Source organism: Sphaeramia orbicularis, chromosome 20 (assembly GCF_902148855.1).
Source record: "Sphaeramia orbicularis chromosome 20, fSphaOr1.1, whole genome shotgun sequence".
NCBI classification, from domain to species: domain Eukaryota; kingdom Metazoa; phylum Chordata; class Actinopteri; order Kurtiformes; family Apogonidae; genus Sphaeramia; species Sphaeramia orbicularis.
Genome location: NC_043976.1, coordinates 43,249,950 through 43,274,280, shown reverse-complemented (window position 1 = coordinate 43,274,280; position 24,331 = coordinate 43,249,950). Strand labels below are relative to the sequence as shown.

The 24,331-nt window shown below is 35.4% G+C and overlaps 1 protein-coding gene across 1 annotated transcript in view; it reads right to left on the bottom strand.

The window, feature by feature from the left end:
* Positions 1–277: 277 nt before the first annotated feature.
* Positions 278–24,331, bottom strand: part of c20h18orf63 (chromosome 20 C18orf63 homolog) — a 32,998-nt gene continuing 8,944 nt past the window's right edge. The window contains exons 5-13 of the mRNA XM_030123028.1: positions 21,115–21,156; positions 20,950–21,026; positions 20,044–20,156; positions 16,693–16,789; positions 16,441–16,526; positions 14,481–14,667; positions 6,350–7,030; positions 5,731–5,790; positions 278–783 (exon numbers count right to left, since the gene is read on the bottom strand). Coding sequence (XP_029978888.1) covers positions 661–783; positions 5,731–5,790; positions 6,350–7,030; positions 14,481–14,667; positions 16,441–16,526; positions 16,693–16,789; positions 20,044–20,156; positions 20,950–21,026; positions 21,115–21,156 — 1,466 coding nt within the window. The 3' untranslated portion in view covers positions 278–660. The remainder of the gene's footprint in view (positions 784–5,730; positions 5,791–6,349; positions 7,031–14,480; positions 14,668–16,440; positions 16,527–16,692; positions 16,790–20,043; positions 20,157–20,949; positions 21,027–21,114; positions 21,157–24,331) is intronic.

Below are 24,331 nucleotides of genomic sequence, written 5' to 3'. Positions count from 1 at the left end.
TGTTCAGACATGCTCATATTTGTTCAGGTTATTCACATTTTTTGTTAAAGGATAGTTTGTAATTGTGAACATTTTCATGCAATTTTACATTTGTTTTTTTTTTTTTTTGTAGTTGTCATTATTTATAGGTTATTATATTAGTATTTGATTGGTCTGACTCGCTTTAGATCATATTGGTCTGTATGTGGAACCTGAACTAAAATGATTTTGACTCCGCTGACTGTTAACGTCCTCAGTGTAAATTTTGCATTTCAGAAATTCATCCCATGGGCCGGACCGGACTGGACCCTTTGGCGGTCCGGTTTTGGCCCACGGGCCGCGTGTTTGACAGCCCTGCTTTATCAGCAGAAGCATAAAGACCAGAGAAAATAACATTTAACCGTTAAGATGTAACTGTCTGTACTTTGACTGTGTCCCTTCGTCTGGACCTTTAAATGACTTTATCTGATACGACAATTTAATTCTGGCAAATCTTCAGGATCTCAATTTGCGAGGATGAGACGCCTCGTCTGCGATTCAGATGATAAAGAGGCCCGATCCAACGTCTCATCCTTAAATGAGGAGCTTCGGTGGCGTTAATACTGTACTAAAAGGGAGTCTGTTAAAGCCGTGTGTGGGTGTGTGTGTGTGTGTGTGTGTCTGCGTGTGTGTGTGCGTGCGTTAGGCTTCGGCCAAACAGCCCATAACCTTCAGCATTAGCTCCGCCTTCTGGAGTTTGGCGTCAACGTTGACTCCTCGTCCTCTGAGCCATGACCTCAGGGTCCCAGAGTTCACCTTCCACAGCTGGAAGGAAAAGAAGGAAGTAAAACACCTGAAGAACAACAGGAACTTCCGCAAATATTCACACAGAAAATACTGAACGTTAGCGAATTCCGTCCACACGACCTTCGATTGACTAAATACACTATGGGCCGAATCTACTAAGATCCCAGTTTGCGTGTAGTAGTTTGCTTGTACAATCTAGAATTTTGCGTCGGGGGTGTAACCGCGGTTTGCAGGTGATTTATTCAGATTGCTTTCGCAAATTCCAACAGGTGCAAAGTCTTGGAGACCGCCCTATTTATTTATTAAATATTTTTATTTCTTTGAGGGTTTTACGTGCGCTACTGTAGACAATACGCTGTAAAACTGTTGTGGGATAAACCGGCACTAATGGGAACAGTGACTGAATGATCCAGATGAAGGAAATGTATCGCTGGAGGAGTTTAGTCATAGAAGGTATTGCATGACTCATTCATTCATTTATTTTTCAGGTGGAGGTGGGGGGGCTGTGGGGGTTGGTGGATTGACTGTCAGGCGCACATAATTTTGTCACACTGTAGCCTAATGTGCATATTTTTAAAAACAATCATCAGGAGTGGAAAAGAGTCCTGTAAAGTGTGTGTGTGTGTGTGTGTGTGTGTGTGTGTGTGTGTGTGTGTGGGGGGGGGGGGGGGGGGGGGGCATATGTCTTATTATTTTTTCTTCCGTCATTCCAAAAATGTTCACACGAGGGTGAAAACTGCGTTCTCTGCATCTGGTTTCATCATTTCTTTGTCTCCTAACCACTTCCATGTGTGTGCAATTACACATCCAAACCGTTTGCTCCTCCTTTAGAAACATGTTAAATATAGACAGTTTCTATCAGTAAAACTGCTTTTGGGTTTGATAAATCACTTTGCGTCTGTTAAATTAATATATTTACATTTTCTCCTCCCACCACACACACAACTGCATGTAAACCATATTTCATATTCATTGTGTCAAATGTACTAACTGATGCACACGCGCTATTTTGCACCTTTGAAAGACACAACCCTTATTGCACACTGTTAGTGAATCAGTTTGTACATTTTTTTTGCGTGTGCAATGAGTTTGCACACATTTTAACACACACAAACCTTTGATAGATCCCACCCTATGTGTCCAAAAGTATGTGGACACGTTGAATCCAGGTGTTTCTGTTCTAACAGGGGTCTGGGATTCAAAACAATAAGGACTAATGTCAGAATATACTTTTATATTATGGGATAAATATCATTACATGGGTTAGTTTGGGTTCAGTTGTTATCTTTGTTTCCAAAATGATTCAGAGATGGTTTGGACTGAATTTCTTTCAACACTGATTTAGGGATTTTTTTGTTGATTTTAAATGATTTTCCTCTAAATTTCTATAATATTTTTCCTGCTCTGACTGTAAATAATAACTTTCTACCACATCTAACCATTTACTTTCATCACATCTGACTGAGGAAGAAAAATCTACCATTAAACTTCAAGGAAATATTAATGTTCATAAACTATATGGACATAAATAATGGGACACATCCTGTCTACAGCTGTAAGATATCCTGTTCATGAGGATTTGACAAATAAATGTCAATATTTCCTGGTTTTAGTTTGAAGTCACATTCACACTTTTCACAATTTGGCTGAAAAACCTCATTCATTTTTTTTTTTTTTACACGCTGTAGATGTAAAGATTATCATAATGTAATTTTACTTTTTTCATTGTTCGTATTTTACTGGTACGGCCCACTCAGGATCATATTGGGGTGAATTTGGCCCCTGAACTAAAATGAGTTTGACACCCCTGGTCTACGACCACAGCAGTGGCTGGACATTATAGAGGAAAAATATATACCATGGAAAAATTAACAGTTCATCTGAGGATTAAGATGGGAACTTTTAATCAAAGATGGAAGAAATGGACCACATTCAAGGGCACTAATTCTTCTTACCAGATCTGATGCGGAAAAGCAGACTAGTGCGTATGGAACAGCTACCCTCCCTGTTGTTTGTGCTCTGTGTTTGTTACCTCCGCCAAGGAGATTATGTTTTTGCCAGAGTTTGTTTGTTGGTTAGTTAGCAAGATAACTCAAAAAGTTATGGACAGATTTGGATGAAATTTTCAGGAAATGTTGATACTGGCACAAGGAACAAATGAAAATGATTAAATTTTTGGTGGTGATCTGGGGGGGGGGCATCTGTCTTGGTGGAGGTCTGCGCTCTCCGAGTGCTTTTCTTGCTCATTATTTTATTCCAGTTTTGTTTTGCTCATTTTTTTCATGACTTTATACAATTTTTGTTCAGTGTAGTAAGTTTTTCATCTTTTTTAATTTTTGTCTTATTTTTGCAATTTTTTCATTATACTTTTAAATTTTTGTTTGGTTTTGTTCATTTTTTCCATTATTTTCTTCATTTTCATCACATCTGCCTTGGTGGAGGTCTGCGCTCTCCGAGTACTTCTCTAGTTGTTACTGTGTTTTAAAAGTGTTTTCAAAAATGTTAAATAAAAAGTAAAAAAAACAAAACAAAACAAAAAACATGAACGACGCATTTACTAACTTCAGTGCCTAAATATCTGTATTAATATTACCCCTGCTTCCCCACAGGCCAACACGCTAGTTTACCATTATTTCCGTAGCACTTGAAGGCAGCATAACAACCAGATAAAGACGTGTATAAATGGCAGACGTGAACAGCTCTTCGGTGGATTTACAACCATTACATCAACTGTTTCGGCTTTTGTTTCCGTCTTCTCTGGGCTTTGGCTGGTCCGATGCATCGATATAAGATGCGGCGAACGTCGAATGATCCATCAGCGCAGACGCTCTCAGATGGACAAACACGGCCCACTTAGAGAACACCGCGTCCAGTCGTGTTGTGTTTAGAGCCGAGCGGAGCAGGTGATGTATGGTTGGTGAGAGCCTGCAGGTTGGAGCTGTAAACCTGATGAATGTTGTTATTAATCTGCTGGGCTCCCCGTGGGCCGCCGCCTCCTCCCGACCATTCATCACTTTAACGGTGTTCTGCCTCCTCTGAAAGGATGTTTGTAAGGAAACGGAGCTGACAGGATGCTGCGTACACCATTCATCACGCCAACGCGCCGTTCATACATCACGTTAATGCGAGCGGAGCTACCAGAGCGGCTTTATGAGGAGGTGAACCGGACACACGGCACAAGTAGACGCCGGGGGAAAGCACCGTGGTGAGTTGAAACGGACACGCCTTATTCACACGCCTACTTGAACGCATCACGCCGCACACAGGTGTGTTTGCACATGTGCAGAGAGCGCTGCGGGATCTGAACAGCTGTAGTGTTTCCAGTAGTGAGTCTGTTTCCATGACAATAAAAACATGATACCTAGGAGCAGATAGTTGAAATAATCCGATATGATGCATTTACATGCGCTTCAGAAATATGATAATCAGATATGATGCGTTTACTTGTGCTTCAGAAATACGATAATCTGATTTGTCATAATCAGATTACTGCTGTTATCTGATTAAACAGATTTTTTTTTTTTTTAAAGTTTAGTTTATTTTGAATATGCAACAAAACAAAGTAATCTTACTTAGTCCTGAGAAATAAAACAGGTAGTAAGAAGTCATGGGAAAAAAAAAAAAAAAAAAAAAAAAAAAATATATATATATATATATATATATATATATATAAAATCTTATTCAAACATATATACATGACTTCATTTGCATCTTCAAAAAGGAGTGGGAGGAAGTATAATTTATTTAATCCCACCCTCTGTTAATATGATCAATAATAATCTGAAAACTCCAGTCTTTATTTCTCCTCTGATTCTGAATGCCGTTTCTCCAGTTTTCATCAGTTTTCTTTGTCTCTAAATGCACTTTCTTCTGTTTTTATCTTTTTTTAACTCTAAATGTTGGTCGTTCATCATTTATTTCTTTGATTCTGAAGAAAAATGTAGTGAAGAATTGCTTCCTTGATTCTTAACGCTGCTTCTTCAGTTTTTTTTTCTTTTCTTTGAACATTGTTTCTTCGATTTTTATCGCTTCTTTTCTGAGACTGAACATTATTTCATGTTTTAATTGGTTCTTTTCTAAGCCCCTGAAGGTTATTTCTTCTGTTTTCATCGCTTCTTTTCTAAGACTGCACTTCATCCTGCTCCTTTAGTTAAGTGTTTTTCTTTGTTGTTTTGGGTTTTAAATGTTGATATATGAAATAAAACAAACAAGACTGAACATGATTTCTTGTTTTTATCACTTGTTTGCTAAGACTGAATGTTATTTCTTCTGTTTTTCTGTCATTTTTCCTCTTTTCCCTTCCATTCATGACACTCTTTTCATTTTTCATCCCTTCTTTGATTCTGAACATTGTGACTGAATCATTGCTTCATGAAAAGCTTCTGCTATTATTTTGTTTACGGTCAACTGTGTTATACTGTATGTTTTAACAGGTAAAAGCCTCTTTATAAGACGCTGAATGTGCAGAGACGAAGCCAAGGCAGATTTGTGAGCTACCAGGATTATTTCTTCTGGACGTTTGTTCTGTAATTACTTCATTAAAGCCTGGCCTTTTCCGTCTCCTACCTCCGACACTATTGTTCCAGTTTCTTCAGCCGTGAAATTCTTTTTTTTTTTTTTTTTTTGTTATGCTTTCAGAGCCGTTTCTCTCTCGTCTTCACCTCCACAGTGTATTTCTTTCTATGAAGACTTGGGCCATTTGAGGTAATTCTGTGTATTTAGTGCATAAAGTAAAAAGTACCAGATATCAACAGACTTATCTTTTAAGCCGGATGTTATTTCACTCTGTTGGAGATTATAGTATGATTTTTTTGCACTGAGAGGAGGCCATTAATCTGCTCCTGTGAGGTTTTGGCTGCTGCTTCTTGAGGAGAAACAGCAGTGGAAGGTAAAAATAAACACATTAACCAGAAAAGGTTCCAGATTAAGTATAAATACAGAGGAACATAAGTGACTGCTATTCACCTGGTTTCTTCGGGCCATTTTCTCCACGTCTTTCACTGCAGTTCTGCGTTTCACAGCTCTCTAATGAAAAACACATTATCACAAGGTTAGTTTTTACTGCAACAGTCTGAAATGTACATGTATGCAGTGGACATGTGACATAAATATATATATTTCTCACAGGTTTTATTTTTGTTCCACTACTGTTAAGAATAAACTGTTCATATCTTTTTGCTCGAATATTGTTCATTAATTCACTTTGCTGTAAATGCACCAGAGTTAACGTAATGGTTCTTTTTCATCTGCAGTCCCTGGACAGATGTTGAATGTTACCTTAGATTGCCTAGATGTTGTGCTACCATAGAGGAGTGATATTTGTTTTTTTTTCCAGCCCTGAATCTGTAGGAAAATATTGGGATAACTATCGCTATCGACTGATCTGAACATTTTTATTATGATCAGTTCTTCCCACTCAGTTATTATCTTCAGTTCTCTGTGTTAAAATATGTTTGTGGGAAGAATAAACATCTCGTTGATGAACTTTACACCCAAACAATAAAGCCAAATTGACTGTCAGACACTTCTGATAAATAACAGTATCATCGGTGTATAAGGATTGGCCATTATCAATGTGAGTGACCTGTTTGCTGCTGGAGGAGGGATCAGATGGAGGCTCCTCCTTCTCTTTAGAGCTGGAGGAGGCGACAGCAGAGGTCTGGTCCAAGTTCTCCTGGGGTTTAATTCTTTTCTCTGGTTTTGCAGAGAGGACCAGAGCAGGTTTAGGCTTCCTTGAGGGGGTGAAGGAGGGGACGAACTTCACTCTTAAGGAACTCGGTGGAGTTTTGTGGTGATGGCTGAAGCTGGGAACAGGGAGGGAAGAGGACACGTGGGTGGAGGAGGTGTTTGCCCCGATGGTGGGCAGTGTTACCCTCCCCTTGCCCTTTCCTCCCCCATTCAGCTGATCCTTCTGCCTCTGGACTCTGAGCAGAGCAACGTTAACATGACGAGAGGGATGCTTGTTCTTGAAGATAGGAACCAATTTAGGAGGAGGAGGAGGGTTTACTGAGGGAAGAAGAGGGGGGGCGACAGAGGTGGAGCTGGGGGAGGAAGATGGCTGGTAGGCTGGTGGGGAACAGGAAGAAGACGGGTGAAATCCAGACAAATCAGATGAAGACACACTCTGGGAGGGAGGGGCCCACGATGGAGGCTGTGATCCGAAGAAGGGCTTCAGAGGTCGGGCAGAAGGAGGGGCAGGGAGCTGGGTAAGAACCGGCCTCATGGAGGAAGAGGAGCTCAGGTTCACCTGGGAACCAGTCGACACCTGAGGAAGGGGAGCAGAGTTTAAACTGAGGTCAAACGGATCTGATTCAGGACCACATACAGAGGTGGAACGAATCACAACTGAAACGTTTAGATTCCATGTGATCTGTGTGTCAGGGTTTGTACGCATTTTTCAAGGTCAAATTCACTTTTGTTATTAAACTTTTTATTAGAAGAAAATTGGGTTATACATGTTGCTCTTCAGTACAACAGGGTGCAATTTGTTAAAAAAAACAGAGGGGGGGGTGTTTTTTTTTTTGTCGGAGCCAGGGGGAGGGGACAGTTATATATATATATATATATATATATATATATATACACACACACACACACACATACATACACACATATATATATATATATATATACACACACAAACACACACACATACATATACATATATATATATATATATATATATATATATATATATATATATATATATATATATATATATATATATATACATATATATACATACATATACATATATATATATATATTTTTTTTTTTTTTAAACATATTTTCACCTTTTTTGTGTATTCATATTTTTGTCTCATTGCATCTCTTATATATATATATATATATATATATATATATATATATATATATATATATATATATATATTATCTTGAGGGATTTACTTTTTTTTTTTTCACATATTGTCACGTTGCATTTTTTGTACACATTTTTTTCTTGTTGCATCTTTGATGTATTTCTGTCTTTTTCTATGTTTAATGTATTTCCACATTTTCATACTGTGGCATCTTTTATTTTGTTGGTTTGTTGCACTTGAGGTTTTGTTTTGTTTTTTTTTTGTTTTGTTTTTTTTACATATTGTGACGTTACGTTATTTATACATGCTTTTGTCTTGTTGCATCTTTGATGTATTTCTGTCTTTTTCTATGTTTAATGTATTTCCATCTTGTATTTTTACACATTTTCATATTGTGGCATCTTTTATTTTGTTGTCTTTGTGTGTTTTTTTTTCTTTTTTCTTTTTTTTTTTTTTTACACATTTTCACCTTTTTTCGTTTTTTTTTTTTTTTTTTATTAATATTGTCTTATTGCATCTTTTACTGATTTTTTTGCCTTATTGTATCTTTAATGTATTTTCATTTTTTGCCTTTTCAAGCAACAAGGCATACCAACCATCTAGTTTCTTAAATATTACTTTTGACCAAAACACTGGTCTACAAGTAAAATGTTTCCAGAATAAAAGCAGTTAAACAAATTAAGAAAAATTAAGTCAAAAGTACTAGTTGGTTGTAGCTTCATAGATACAGTCTTGGGTCAAAATGTGAAAATTTGAGAATTAATGAGAGAATGGGTTTAACTCCAAAGGAATATTAGTGTCAGAGCTACCAGATCTACTTCAAAACACTGTCTGCACATGACAATACATTCACTTTACAGGTTCTATCAGTGGAACATTTATAAATCTATTGTATAAACGGACAGAAACCAACATACATGTGGGAGAACACACCATCATGTATATATTGAAAACATGAGCTAACCAGCACTTTGGTCATTTGTTTTCTGATTCATCTTATTAAAAGTGTAATGTGAGATTTGCACATTTAATGTCTGACGCAGATATTCTCTAAGAAATTGCAGAGCAGTGAAATCAGCCTTGAATATACTGTGATATCTATTACAATCGACTGGGCTTAAAAAGAGACACTGAAGATATGAGCGAAGCATCAAGAGACACATTTGTAGAATCTGATGGAACCAGATCCAGGCACGTTAAAGATAAGATCTGAAAACCTAATGTGGATGATCCCCGTGGATTTGTCTGAACCAGGCCTTTTTAATGGTCCCTCCTGGTTCCTGGAGTAGAAACATTTCCCCGGTTGGATTTTGACGAGGATCAGTGATGTCTTTCCAGATAAGTCAGCTGAACCCAGTCTGAAGTGTTTGTAGATGAATCAGAGGATTTACCGACAATAACAGAGGAACAGAACCGGACCAGACGGATGCTGCTTCTTTATCTCTGTTCTGTGTGTCTGAAATGAGCTCAGCTGAACACTATAAATATTTTAGCTTCACTCTGTGAGCACTGAATCGATCTCTGCAGGTGTTTCCCACTGCAAAGAGGATAAAATACTCTTTATCTGCTGCCTGTGAATAAGAAACTTCCACGTCTGCAGAATGAGCTCTCAACATGAGGAATAACTTTAATCTTACCTGCCTCGTTCCTGATTTACAGTTTGTATTTTCATCTGACTGAGCTACAGTGGAGCTGGCAAATGAACCAATTTATTAAAATCCAGCCTTAGAGACAGAAATCTTTTCATTTAAAGATTTCTCATTAGACGGAGTCATAACGAAGAGAAATATCAGCTGATTTTAACCCATAAAAACCCCAACATCCACCGTCGACCAAAACCATCTACTGATCTAAACTGTTTAATTCCTGTTGATCCACTAATCCTATCAATACATGTCAATAATTGGTGTAAAATACAGTTCTCCATCTTTTCATGGTCATCAAATATGACCCATTTGGACGTTCAGAGGCTTCGTAGTTACCGTGGAAACACCATCATCTTATACAACAGGGGTGTCAAACATCCGGCCTGTCAGAAAGTCCAATCTGGGCCGTGGGATGAATTTTTGAAATGTGAATATTACACTAAAGCAGTGGTCTCAAACACGCAGCCCCTGGTCGATCAAGGCTGTGGAACTTATTTTAGTTCCGGCTCCACATACAAACCAATATGATCTACAGTCAAATAATAACAGCAGAATAACCGACAAAAAAGAATGACTTCAGATTTTCTTCTTGGTTTGACATGAAAAAAAAAAATTACATTATGCCTATAAATAATGACAACTTCAATTTTTTTTCTTTGTTTTAGTGCAAAAATAATATTAAATTATGAAAATAATTACATTTACAAACTATCCCGTATCAAAAAAATGTGAATAACCTGAACAAATATGAACAACCTGAAATGTCTAAAGAAAATTAAGCACAATCTTAACTCTTTTCTGCCTGTTCCTCAGTGCTTAGTGTCTTACCGTTTAAATTATAATTATCATGATAACTGTGTTTGATTACCACACTTTGAAAACTAATGGTACTGGAGAAGCATCAGCACTCCAGGCACTTACTTTCTTTCTTTCTTTCTTTCTTTCTTTCTATCTGTCTATCTTTGAAAAAGAAACTAAAACAACTCAAACTTGATTTGGAAAATAGCCAAACAGTGGCCATAGGGTTCCGTCTTTAATGCACGTTTGTATATTTAATTGTTTACATATTAATGTTTGAATGTTTCTGCCAACAGAAAGTACATTGTGGCTATTATTTAATTAATTTATTTTTTTTCCAAAATACAACTTTGTTAAATTATTTCAGTGTGTGTATCTGTGGTGGAGAATCCCTGCTCCATAAAGTAAAAGTCCTGCCAGATATTGATCCTACCTATTCACTTAACACAGGTGATTCCACTAATTATCCCATCTACCTAGATGAGGAGTTGTGCTCATCAAAATGGGCTGGTTCAGTGAATGATTTGAACAAATACATGGCAGGACTTTTATTTTATGGAGCTGGGATTCTCCACCGCTGGTTATTTATGACTTAATGTTTTTTTTTTTAATTCCTGATTATGATTAGCCAAAAAGTGCATATTTAAACACTAACAGAAATAAGTTTATCTTAAATTCACATAAAACAACAAAGAAGGTGCTGTCTTACATGTAACAGCCACTGAAACCCAGTGGTGGAGAATCCCAGCTCCATAAAGTAAAAATCCTGCCATGTATTTGTTCCAACCATTCACTGCCCCAGCCCATTTTGATGAGCACAACTCCTCATCCAGGTAGATGGGATAATTAGTGGAATCACCTGTGTTAAGTGAACACGTAGAACCAATACATGGCAGGACTTTTACTTTATGGAGCTGGGATTCTCCACCACTGGTGTGTATCAGTATTTTTTGAACATTTTGAGCGCAATTTCAACAATATCGCGATAACAATGATAACCGTGATATGAAATTTTCATATCATTACATCCCTAGTTATAGGTAATTAATCTATTGTTTTACTGGTTCGGCCCATTTGAGGTCAAACTGTGCTGCATGTGGCCCCTGAACTAAAAGGAGTTTGACACCTTTGTTGAACATTGATTCCCCAGTAAAACCCATGGAGCTGGATCAATGACAGTGGATGGACACACTGGGTTTATGTTCAGTTAATGACAGATTTTGTTGCAAAAGTCACTTTTTCTTCTTCTTTTTGGTTTTTTAAACTTATATTTTATTGTTCCATTTTTGAAATTTTATAGCACAAACATTTAGAACATAGTGTCAGTTGTCGTCCTGTTTATTGTCCATTTTTTCCATCGATCTTCACAAGTTGCTTGCTGTGGTCTTATGATATACGTAAGTCTCTCATGTTGTGAATTTCTTCCTCAATGTCTCTCCAATTATTTAGGGTGGGGGGGGGGGTCCTCTTTGCACCATTTTCATGTGATGGCTTTTTTAGACGATGCTAAGAGGATTTTAATCAAATATTTATCCTTACTTGGTCTGTCTTTTCCTGTTAAATGACCCAAATATAACAGAACATGTCCTTGGTAGTTCATATCCCAATATTTTTCCAAATTCTTCACTGATTATTCCAATATTGGGATAGTTTGTGCACTGCCAAAAAACATGCGCATGACCCACATCCTGCTCACCACACAACCTCCAACAGGACTGAGGTAATGATAGTGAAGCCTTTTGGATCTTCGGTGTTTATAAAAAATCTCATTATGTTTTTCCAACAAAATATTTTCCAATTTCTGGAATTAGATGTAGTCACTTGAGCTTCACATATTTCATGCCATGTATCATCACTTAATTCTATACCGACAGTTCTTTTTTCCATTTATCTCTAATATACAGAGTTGAAGTCTTCCTGTTAGACACCAATCCCTGATACAGTTTGGATATCACTTTTCCTCCTTCATTCTTATACGCATTACTCACAATTTCAGTGATCTGGTTTATTTCACCTGGAAGGTCTGGTTTTTATCTCTTTTTGACAATGGTCTCTGCTCTGAAGGTACATAAAGAAGTCACGATGTTCTAAGTCAAAGTCCTGTCGTAAGTTTGGAAAGTTAATAATTTACCCTTTTTTGATAAAAGTGTTTAATATATGTAGACCCTTATTTGCCCACTCTTTAAATTTAGTATTCATAGTCCCTGGTTTGAAATTTTTCTTCTTTTTTTATTTGATATACTGTAATAACCTTTGAATTTACTCTGAGCTTTTATGAACGTCTACATGGTTAGTAAATTAAATATAGAAAAATACATGATTTTCAATGATAAAAGGCCAAATACAGAAGTTAATACTTTAATAAATGGTGATAAATCATTAAAGAAGGTTAAATATAGAGAACATTTCATTTGGGAACTGATACAAAAGTAGCTCTGGGTATTTATGGGGTAATCTGACACTAAATCGTAACGGCTCCGACAATGAAAAGATGATGTTTATTCAACTCGTTTCACAGAAAAAACGGAGAAAGATGTAAAAGATGTGTTGCTGGAGTTGACAGCGCAGATTCTTTGCTATGAAATGAATACTTCTTCTTCCTCCTCCTGACATCTGTGTTATAAAAATGAAACCTGGGGATGCCGGAGGAGAAGGGTCTCTCCATCATCGCTCCCCTGTGCTCGTAAAAATGTCCAGCGAGGTTTTACAGGCTGGGAAATCACCTTCACTTTCACAGCCTCAACCTGGACGTTCACATCCACCAGACAGCAGCGGAAAAAAAAAAGATGAGCGAACGGAAGAGGACGGAGGGAAGGAAGAATCTGAAGAATGAAGGAAAGAGAAAGGAAGGAAGAACAAAGAGAAAAAAATGATGAAAGAATAACACAAGAAAAACGAAATGAGCAGAAGAAAAAAAGAAGAAACAAATGAAACAAAAGAGGAAGATAAGAGAGAAATGTAAGAAGTTAAAAAATGACAAAAGAACAAAAGAAAAACTGAATCATTAATGAAAGAAAAGAAGAAAAAACAGATGAATGAAATAAAGAAAAAGACAGAATGTGAAGACAAAAGAGAAATGTAGGAAGATAAAAAAATGACACAAGAAAAACTAAATCAAACGAAAGAAAAAAAGAAAAAAACAGTTGAAAGAAATGAAGAAAAAGAAATGTGAAGATAAAAGAGAATTGTAGGAAGATAAAAAAATGACAAAAGAAAAAAGAAAAATTAAATCATTAATGAAAGAAAAGAAGAAAAAACAGTTGAATGAAAAGAAGAAAAAGACAGAATGTACAGACAAAAGAGAAAAGTAGGAAGATAAAAAAACGACAAAAGAAAAAGTAAATCATAAATGAACGCAAAAGAAAGAACAGATGAATGAAACAAAGAGAAAGAATATGAAGACAAAAGATTTTTTACTTAATTTTAGTCAAATTTTTGTTTATTTTTTCATGTTATTTATTAGTTTGTAAATTTTTTTCTTCATTTTTGTTCGTTTTATTTATTATTTAATATAAACCCAGTGTGTCCATCCACTTTCATTAATCCAACTGCATGGGTTTATTTTTTTGTTTCAGTTTCATTCAGTTTGTGGTTTATTTTGTTTTTGTTGGTTACTATTTTTTTACATTTTTATTCAACTTGTTCATCTTTTTGATGACTTTGGTTGGTTTTCTTCATTTTCTTGTGTATTTTATTCTTTTTTTTACTTATTTTAGTCAAATCTTTGTTTATTTTTTCATGTTATTTATTAGTTTGTAAATTTTTTTCTTCATTTTTGTGCATTTTATTTATTATTTAATATAAACCCAGTTTGTCCATACACTTTCATTAATCCAACTCCATGGGTTTATTTTTTTGTTTCAGTTTGTGCCTTATTTTGTTCTCGTTGGTTATTATTTTTTAATTTTTGATTCAATTTGTTCATCTTATTAATTACTTTAGCTGTTTTTCTTCATTTTCTTGCTTATTTTATTCTTTTTTTTTTTTTTTTACTTATTTTAGTCAAATCTTTGCTTATTTTTTCATGTTATTTATTAGTGTGTACATTTTTTCTTCATTTTTGTTAATTTTATTTATTATTTAACATAACCTCAGTGTGTCCATCCACTGCCACTGATTCAACTCCATGGGTTTTACTGGTGAATCAATGTTGTAGAAGATGACGGTGTTTCCACGGTAGCTACGGAGCCTCTGAACGTCCAAATGGGTCATATCTGATGACCATGAAAAGATGAAGAACTGTATTTTACACCAGTTACTGACATGGATTGATAGGATTAGTGGATCGACAGGTATTAAACGGTGTAGATCAGTAGATGGTTCTGGTCACTGGTGGGTGTTTGGGTCTTTATGGGTAAATGGACTCCAGGTTCTACTGACTCTGAGCTGAATGTTGATGAAGTTCCCGTATGTTGACCAGGTGGATGTTCAGGTCAGTGTTCATGTTTACCTGTGCTGACGACGCCGTGTTCAGCTTGACCTCCGCGTAACAGGGTTGACTGGTCAGACGCGTGGACAGTCCGCACACCGTCCGCAGCTTCTCCCTGAGGTCGAACAGGAAGCAGCTCAGCACCCCCTGGAGGTCAACGCTGGGACAGCGCTGCACCGGCTGTAGGCGGATGCAGCTCAGAGGATACCTGAACAAAAACACTGACATGAACCCAATGCCACGGACGACATTCACCAGTACTTTACACACATTTATACATCATATGGACAAAAGTATGTGGACACATTGAATCCAGGTGTCTTGTTTTTTTTCATTATGGTTAGTTATGTTTTCATTGGGGTTTGTCTGTCTGTCTGTGTGCAAGAGAACTCAAAAAGTTATGGACGGATTTGGCACAAGGAACAACTGATTCAGTTTTGGTGGTGATTGGGGGGGGGGGGGGTGAGCTGCCTTGGCAGAGGTCTGCGCTCTCCAAGTGCTTTTCTAGTTAGTGTATGGAACTTTATTTAGGCAGGACAGTGCACATTAATGAATAGAGATGTGTATTGGCAAGAATCAGGCGATACAATACAAATCACAATACCAGGATCACGATACAATATATCACGATATATCATGATACTGTTAAAAGGCAAGTTTTTGTTTGTTTCTTTTTTAAAAATGATTATTTCCTTGCAAAATTGAATTACATCAGAAATATGCACAAATACTAAACACATTTTTATTTGATCCCAACAGGATCTAATGTTATATCATAAAATTTTCTTGTGTTAAAACTTAAATTATATTTTACAGACATTACAGTTTAAGATCCTGTTCAAATGCTCATAATTCTATTAGTTCAGAACTAACATCATAACATTATTTTTGTGCGATCCCAACAAAGGAACTAACATTCTTTAATAAAAGAGTGTAAATAATAATAAATAAAATATAAAACAAAAAAAACAAAACAAAAATGAACCTCCACAATATCTGCATTTGAATAAGTACCTACAAATACCGACACTGTACTTTTTAATATCGATACAGTATTGTGAAATGAAATATCGCGATATCTTGCAGAACTGATATTTTCTTACACCCCTATTAATGAACGCATTTATACATTCCATTTCAGTATAAACATGTAAATATGCCAGAGCCATAAACTTATTCTGATGTTATGCAGTTGTAAAAATGTAACTACACTCCAAATGAATCAAAAAATAGTAGCAGTAGTATAACAGTAAAACAAGACGACTTTTTATTTTATGACACTTCAGGTATTCATCTGTATACTCAACACAATGACAAATTTCACCATTTTCTTTAGTTTAGTTCTGTAATTTATTTGTACTTCTGTAAATGCACTGAAACTTTGATTTCGGTAAAACACATAAGGATATCTTTTGGCTCCAGACAGATTTTCTTTTCTATTTCTGCCGTAAAATGGCTCTTTAGATAGCAAAGGTTGCTGACCCATGATATAGACTGAATGTCCTCTAAAATTAACCTGTATTTGACACATAGCATAGCAAATTATTGCAGGATCAAAAACAAATTAATTTCAGCAAAACAAATATCTCTGTTTTGAATGTCTGGGGTCGCCAGAAATTTGTGATGTTAAACTGGGGTCAGGAGCCAAAAAAGTTCAGAAACCACTGGTGCAACACATTACAAAACAGTTCAGTTCAATACACTACAATATAGTTCAAAACGACATTTGCACCACCATGTCAAGGACTGAAATAAACATTATTACTTAAAAGGCAATTCAGTACAATACACTACATTACACTACAGGGGTCTGGGATACAAAACAATAGTGACTAATGTCAGAATATAGTTTTGTATTGGGATAAATATCATTGCATTGGTTAGTTCTGGTCCAGATCTGAAAGCCACAAACCTGTTTTACCACAAGATTAATCATCAGACGGCGGAAAACAAAGACTATAATGAAACGGTTTTAACGTACGTGAAGAGTCTGTCTCCGACTGGCCTGAAGTAGACGCTGCAGTAGACCACGTCGTCCTCTGGGAGATCAGGAAGTCTGTAGCCGTACTGAAAAACACACAAACACACGCTATCAACACGGATCACAGACATTGTTGTAGATGTTCATTAATATGCACTGTCCCTAATAAATAAATAAATAAATAAATAAATTTATTCAGGAGTATAATTCACACGTCTAGTGTATGTGTTCTTATGTTGTTTTGCTGCGTACCAGGCGGGTCCAGTGGGTCTGCAGGTCCATGTAGGTCCTGAAGGGTCCGTCTTTTGGCAGCTGACGACTGATGCTCATAATCTGACCCTTCTTCATGCTATAAAACACACATGGACAACTGATCAACACAGAAACACAGTGAATTTTGACAGGAGTGAAGGTGAAAGTGTATGAAGGCAGCTCCACCTGCTGGTCACTGTCAGTATTACACCTGCCCTCTGTTCAGTCAACGCTTCAACACGTCTACTCTACATGTTCATTTCACTTAATTCCTGTTCATTTTCTCCTATTTACAAAGGTCAAAGGCTTAGAATTAAAGATCCACAAGGACTAAATGAATCAATGACACCTCATTTAAAGGTAATAACCTCTAGTTTTACAACATTTATCTTTTTTAGTATGTGGGTAAGAAGGTTATAATAGTTTTGGATTTTCATTATAGCGTAGTTTTTAGTTTTTTTTTTCTCTAATTCAGTTAGTTTTAATTTGTTTTTAGAGCAGGTTTGCTAGTTTTTATTAGTTTTCATTTTTTTCTAAATACTTAGTTTTAGTTTAGTTTTAGTATTAATTTTAGTTTTGTTGCATCTTTTCTCTTCTTCTCCGTCGTATTCAAATCCCTGCTGCTTTCTCCCAATTTTAGTCTCCATGTTTCCAGGTAGAGTGGGGACCAGAAGACGACTGGAAACCACAAGTGAACACAAGTGACGGACCGTCAAGTGTTGTATGGTGCCGCTTGCTAAAATTGCTAGAGCTAAATAACCAAATAATTGCTTTCGGATCAATTCGACATTGACAAACATGAAAACAAAGGGAATTTTATCCATAATTTTTATACGTTTTAGTTTGTTTTGTAAGCACACAACACAGTTTCAAATAGTTATCGTTTTGTTCTTTTAATTATAGTTTTTATTTATTTCAGTTAACGAAAATGTTTTTCAATGCTATTTTTCGTCATTTCATTAGTTTTTGTTAACGATAATAACCTTGGTGGATAAAATACAGCCTGAACTGCATCAGGTTAAAATTAGCAGAAATAGCTTTTTTTATTTTTTTATATATAATTTTTGATGAATGGACCATTCACATAACCTCATGGCAGCAAACAGGTAGAAATCTCATTAGCTTCAATCAGTATCCAGGTGATTCTTTCACAAATTATGTTTTGGTTTTCAAGGAAACTGTAAAATAAACTTAGAGCCTCAGTTTCACAGAATCGAATCCACTTTTAAACAGCGAAAAAGTTACACGATGACAATGTTTACATTCATCTACAAAGCATCCTTTAAAAAATGTGAATAACATGAACCTGAAATTTCTTTCGATAAGTGTAATTTTAACAACATTCTGCCTCAGTTTATCATTTACACATGTACATTCTAACGTACAGATCACAGTGGATCTACAAAGACACAAAACATTTAATAACAGGCAGAATATTGATACAATTACATTTATTTTTCTGAAGACATTACATGTTCTTATTTTTTGTGAAAGGATAGTTTATCCATGTAAACATTTTCATGTAATTTGACTTTTTTTGCACTAAAATAAACATATATTTGGAGTTGTTATTATTTATAGGATATTCTGTCATCATTTTACTTTAGATCAGGGGTGTCAAACATGTGTTGTGGGGGTCAAATGTGGCTCAAGAAAGGTTCCGATCTGGCCCGTGGGATGAATTAGCAAAGTGTAAAAATTCCATAGTCAAGGCTGTGGAACTCATGTTAGTTCAGGTTCCACATACAGACCAATATGATCTACAGTCAAATAATAACAGCAGAATAACCTACAAAAAATAATGACTTCTTGGTTTGATGTGAAAATAACATTACACTATGCCTATAAATAATGACAACTTCAAATTTTGTGTTCGTTTCAGTACAAAAAATAACAAATTATGAAAATATTTACATTTACAAACTATCCTGTAACAATAAAATGTGAATAACCTGAATAAATACGAACAACCTGAAATGTCTAAAGGAAATTCCGCACAATTTAACAACTTCCTGCCTGTTCCTCAGTGTTTAGTGTCTTTGTAGAGCCGCTCCATAATGCACATGTAGAAATGATAAGTTGAGGAATAATATTGTTAAAATTGCAGATTTTTCTTAAGAAATTTCAGTTTTTTCAGGTTATTCACATCTTTTTTGTTTGGATAGTTTAAAAAAGTAAGTATTTTCATAATTTAATAGGGTTTTTTTTTGCACTAAAACACAGACAAAAATTTGGAGTTGTCATTATTTATACAGTGCTGTGCAAAAATATCACAACACTTGTCAAATCTTAAGAAACTGGTGGGTTTTTTTCTTTCCCAGAGCCTGAATTTCACTTGTTTGCCGCTGCAAAAGGTAAAGGCAAAAGTACTGAGAATATTTCACCTACAAATTTATCAGTCCAGTCCTTTTTTTACATTTTAGTCCAATATTTAGTGTGCCCCCCGGCAACAATCTAAGGAAACTCTAAGGAAACTCTCTGGAATGAGCTTCTGAGAGCGTGGAATGACATTGGGGTTGAAACTCTCAGAAAATACATCGACACAATGCCAGAGAGATGCATTGCTGTGATTGCTGCCAAGGAGGGGCCACACTAAATATTACACTAAAACGTAAAAAAAAAAAAAAAAAAAAGGATTGGACTGATACATTTGTAGGTGAAATATTCTCAGTACCTTTGCCTTCATCTTTTGCAATGGCTAAACAAAGTGAACAAATAAACCACCAGTTTCTTAAGATTTGACAAGTTTTCTAATATTTTTGCACACCCCTATAGGTTATTCTATTATTTTACTGGTCCGGCCCACTGGAGATCAAATCAGGCTGAATGTGGAACCTGAAAGAAAATGAGTTTGAGACCCCTGCTTTAGATCATGTTAGTCTGTATGTGGAACCTGAATTGAAATAAATTTAACATTCTAGTTTGTTAATATCTTCAGCGTAATTTCTGCATTTCACAACTTCCTCCCATGACCCGGATTAGAACCTTTGGCGGCTGGTTTTGGCCCACGGACTGTATGTTTGACACCCCTGGTCTAAGCGCTCTACAAAGGAAAAAAAATGTCTATACTGACAAAAGTTTTAATGTAGAAACTTTAACATATTTCAAACAAAATGACGACATGATAATGTTTCAGAGTCTGAATTAAATCTAACTTACTGTGCTATATTTGACACATTTTAGTTTAATGTTTATATTATATTTTTCATCCTTTTGTATAATATTTTATCTGAATCTGCTGAAGCTCAGAATGAAAAGCATAAAACCAGTCAAACTGAGCTGCAGCGATGACTCTGGTTTCCAGCTGTTTGTTGTAATACACTGTGTGTCCAGCAGATGAAGATGTCAAACCTGGGCAGGATGTGGCACCAGAAGGGTCGACCAGTGGCCCAGAGGTCCAGGACACAACCCGGGTCACTGCAGAACCTCCTCAGCACCAGCGGGGGGAGGTCCAGGTCCTGCAGCTGCAACAAACAGGTTGAACATGTAAAACGCCTTTACAACAGGTTCAACCAATTAGAGATGGGTGGAAATGAGAATTTAATAAGGGGTTAAAATTAACCTAAAAATAAAATAATATATAAAACAAATAATCTAAAATTATATATATATATATAAATAAAACAAATCATCTAAAATAGGATAAAAACAAAATATATATAACAAATCATCTAAAATAGGATAAAAATAAAATATATAAAACAAATAATCTAAAATAGGATAAAAAATATATATATATATATATATATATAAAAGAAATAATCTAAAATAGGATAAAAAATATATATATAAAAGAAATAATCTAAAATAGGATAAATATATATATATATATATATATATATATATATATATATATATATATAAGAAACAATCTAAAATAGGATAAAAACAAAATATATAAAATAAATTGTATTAAATAGGGCAAAAAATAAAAAAAAAAATTAAAAAATCATCTAAAATAGGATAAAAAAATATATAAAACTAATCATCTAAAATGAGATTTAAAAACTGAATTAAATACAAACAAATAAACTATAAAAGAAATTGTTTAAATAAGAGACATAAAATAAAATGAACTAAAAAAACAAATAATTTAAAATTAGATGAAAATTAAAATAAAATAAAAACAAATCATATAAAATAGGAGAAAAATAAAATAAAATAAAATAAAATAAAAGACCCTCAGAGGTCTTTATGGTTAATTTCAGGTCATTTTCTAATATCTTTGGGTATAAATGCTGCTGTCAGTCATCTCACTGCGGTCGGGGGGAGTCGGACGGCGTTGGCTTCGATGCTGAAACACATTTGACCCCGACTGGTGCTCAACTCCAGACCTGAAACCACGAACACCGGCAGAAAATAGGTTTAATTCAAGGCAAACCCAGTCATTCAAACACATGAACCAATGACAGTGAAACTCACTGATGGCATTCAGCCTCCCCCTCCCAGAAAGGAAGTCCTGACCTGGAAACAAGAAGGACGGCAGTGACCAGACGAGCAGGAGCTACTTCACACTAACACTAGTAAGTACTGGTGACTGGAAGAGTGTGGCACATATCGAAGATGTTTCCACAGGTCTACAACTCAGCATGATTGACATGTGCATAAAAGTCAGATTTCACACATCTACAGTCCAATGACTAATGGTCAGAATTTTAAAAGTGGACGTTTTAGCTTCATAAAACTGCATATTTACCAAAAATATACTATTTTCTTTTGTTCAGACAAGACATGGTTTTTTGAATTACCAAAAGTATTCATTCAACTGCTTTTTTTCTACTATTATATGTATGTTCAGGGTCTATGCAAGTTTGATGGAGCTGAATTTTTCACTGTTAAAGACGATTTTCTCACCATCTTTGGTCAAATTTCAGACCTTGATTCACATAAATAACAGCCCAACGAGCTCATAGTTATTATAAACCAACACAAACAAAAAAAATAAAAAATATGCAAAAGAATACACTAAAGTATACAAAAAAAATAGACTGAAATGTACTGGAATATACAAAAAGTATGCAATAAATACCCTAAAATGTACAGGAATATACAAAAAGTAGGCAAAAAATACACTGAAATGTACTGGAATATACAAAAAGTATGCAATAAATATGCTAAAACATCCTGGAATATTCAAAAAGTGGGCAAAAAATACACTAAAACGTACTGGAATATATAATAAGTCTACAAAAAATAGACTAAAATGTACTAGAATACATAAAAAATATGCAAGAAATACACTAAGTATGAAAAAATAGACTAAAATATACTGGAATATACAAAAAGTACACAAAAATACACTAAAATGCACTGGAATATATGAAAAGTATGCAAAAAATACACTAAAATGTACTAGAATACACAAAAAATATGCAAGAAATACACTAGGTATGCAAAAATAGACTAAAATATACTGGAATATACAAAAAGTACACAAAATATACACTAAAATATACTGGAAAATACACAAAGTATGCAAAAATACACTAAAATGTACTGGAATACACAGACAGCATCCAAAAAATACACTCAAATGTACTGGAATATACAAAAAGTATGCAAAAAATACACTAAAATGGATTGGAATATACTAAATGTCTGCTTAAATACACTAAAATGCACTGGAACATACAGAAAGTATGCAAAAATACCGTACTTTCCGGACTATAAGCTGCTACTTTTTTCTCGTTTTGAACCCTGCGGCTTATACAGCGATGCAGCTCGAGTATAGATTTACACGGGCTAACGGCTGCCAGGGGGCGCTCTAACAGGAAGCGCAAAAGTGAGAATGACAGGTGGAAGAGGTGATGAAGAGGAGAAGTTTTAATCTTAACTTTGAGCAATCATTTTGCGTGTCATGCACAAACCCTCAGCATGGAAAATACACGAAGAAATGCATATTTTGCAGCTCTGAAGTTAAAAGCAATCGATGTGTCTGTCTAAGAAGGAAACAGAGCTGCTGCACAGAAGTGCCATTGAGCAACAACACAGAAGAGACGTAGAAGGAGTGTGACGGAGCCTTTCTGAGGATGTTCAACTCCAACACTGAAGAAGACGACTGCAGTGGTTTCAATGAGCAGAGGGAAGATGAAGATAGTGATCACTGACTTTTCTGGGTTTTTGAACCAGCCATGTTCCTGCCGTTTTACTGCCGTGTTACAGGCAATGTCTGGAAAAAAGCCGTTAAAGTATGGAAATAAATATTTAAATAATCTGTCTGTTTACCATCTTTCTGTGTAAATATCTCATGTCACAACGTGGACACCTGCGGCTTATAGTCAGGTGCGACTTAAAACCTGGAAAGTATGGTACACTAAAACATACTGGAATATACAAAAAGTATGCAAAACATACACTAACATATACTGGAATATACAGAAAGTATGCAAAAATACACTAAAATGTACTAGAATATGCAAAAAGTAGGCAAAAAATACACTAAAATGTACTGGAATATACAGAAAGTCTGCCAAAATACCGTACTTTCCGGACTATAAGCCACTACTTTTTTCTCGTTTTGAACCCTGCAGTTTATACAGCGATGCAGCTCGAGTATAGATTTATATGGGCTAACGGCCGTCAGGGGGCGCTCTAACAGGAAGCGCAAAAGTGAGATAGACGGGTAGAAGAGATGATGAAGAGAAGTTTTAATCTTAACTTTGAAAACACACGAAGAAATGCATATTTTGCAGCTTTGAAGTTAAAAGCAATCGATGTGTCTGTCTAAGAAGGAAACAGAGCTGCTGCACAGAAGTGCCATTGAGCAACAACGGAGGAGAGACGTAGAAGGAGTGTGACGGAGCCTTTCTGAGGATGTTCAACTCCAACACTGAAGAAGACGTCTTCAGTGGTTTCAATGAGCAGAAGGAAGATGAAGATAGTGATCACTGACTTTTCTGGGTTTTTGAACCAGCCATGTTCCTGCCGTTTTACTGCCGTGTTACAGGCACTGTCTGGAAAAAAGCCGTTAAGGTATGGAAATAAATATTTAAATAATCTGTCTGTTTACCATCTTTCTGTGTAAATATCTTATGTCACAATGTGGACACCTGCGGCTTATAGTCAGGTGTGACTTAAAGTCAGCCGCGGCTTCTATTCAGGTGCGCCTTACAGCCCGGAAAATATGGTACACTAAAACATACTGGAATATACAAAAAGTATGCAAAAAATACACTAAAATGTACTGGAATACACAAAAAGTAAGGAAAAAAATACACTAAAACGTACTGGAATATATAAAAAGTATATAAAAAATACACTAAAGTATACTGGAATATACAGAAAGTATGCAAAAATACACTAAAATGTACTGGAATATACAGAAAGTATGCAAAAAATACACTAAAATGTACTGGAATATACAAAAAGTGTGCAAAAATACACTAAAATGGACTGGAATATACAGAAAGTATGCAAAAAATATACTAAAATGTACTGGAATATACAAAAAGTATGCAAAAATACACTAAAATGTACTGGAATATACAAAAAGTGTGCAAAAATACACTAAAATGGACTGGAATATACACAAAGTATGCAAAAATACACTAAAATGTACTGGAATATACTAAATGTCTGCAAAAATACACTAACAATATGCCATATACATAATCTGTGTATCTGCAGGTTTGATGAAGTC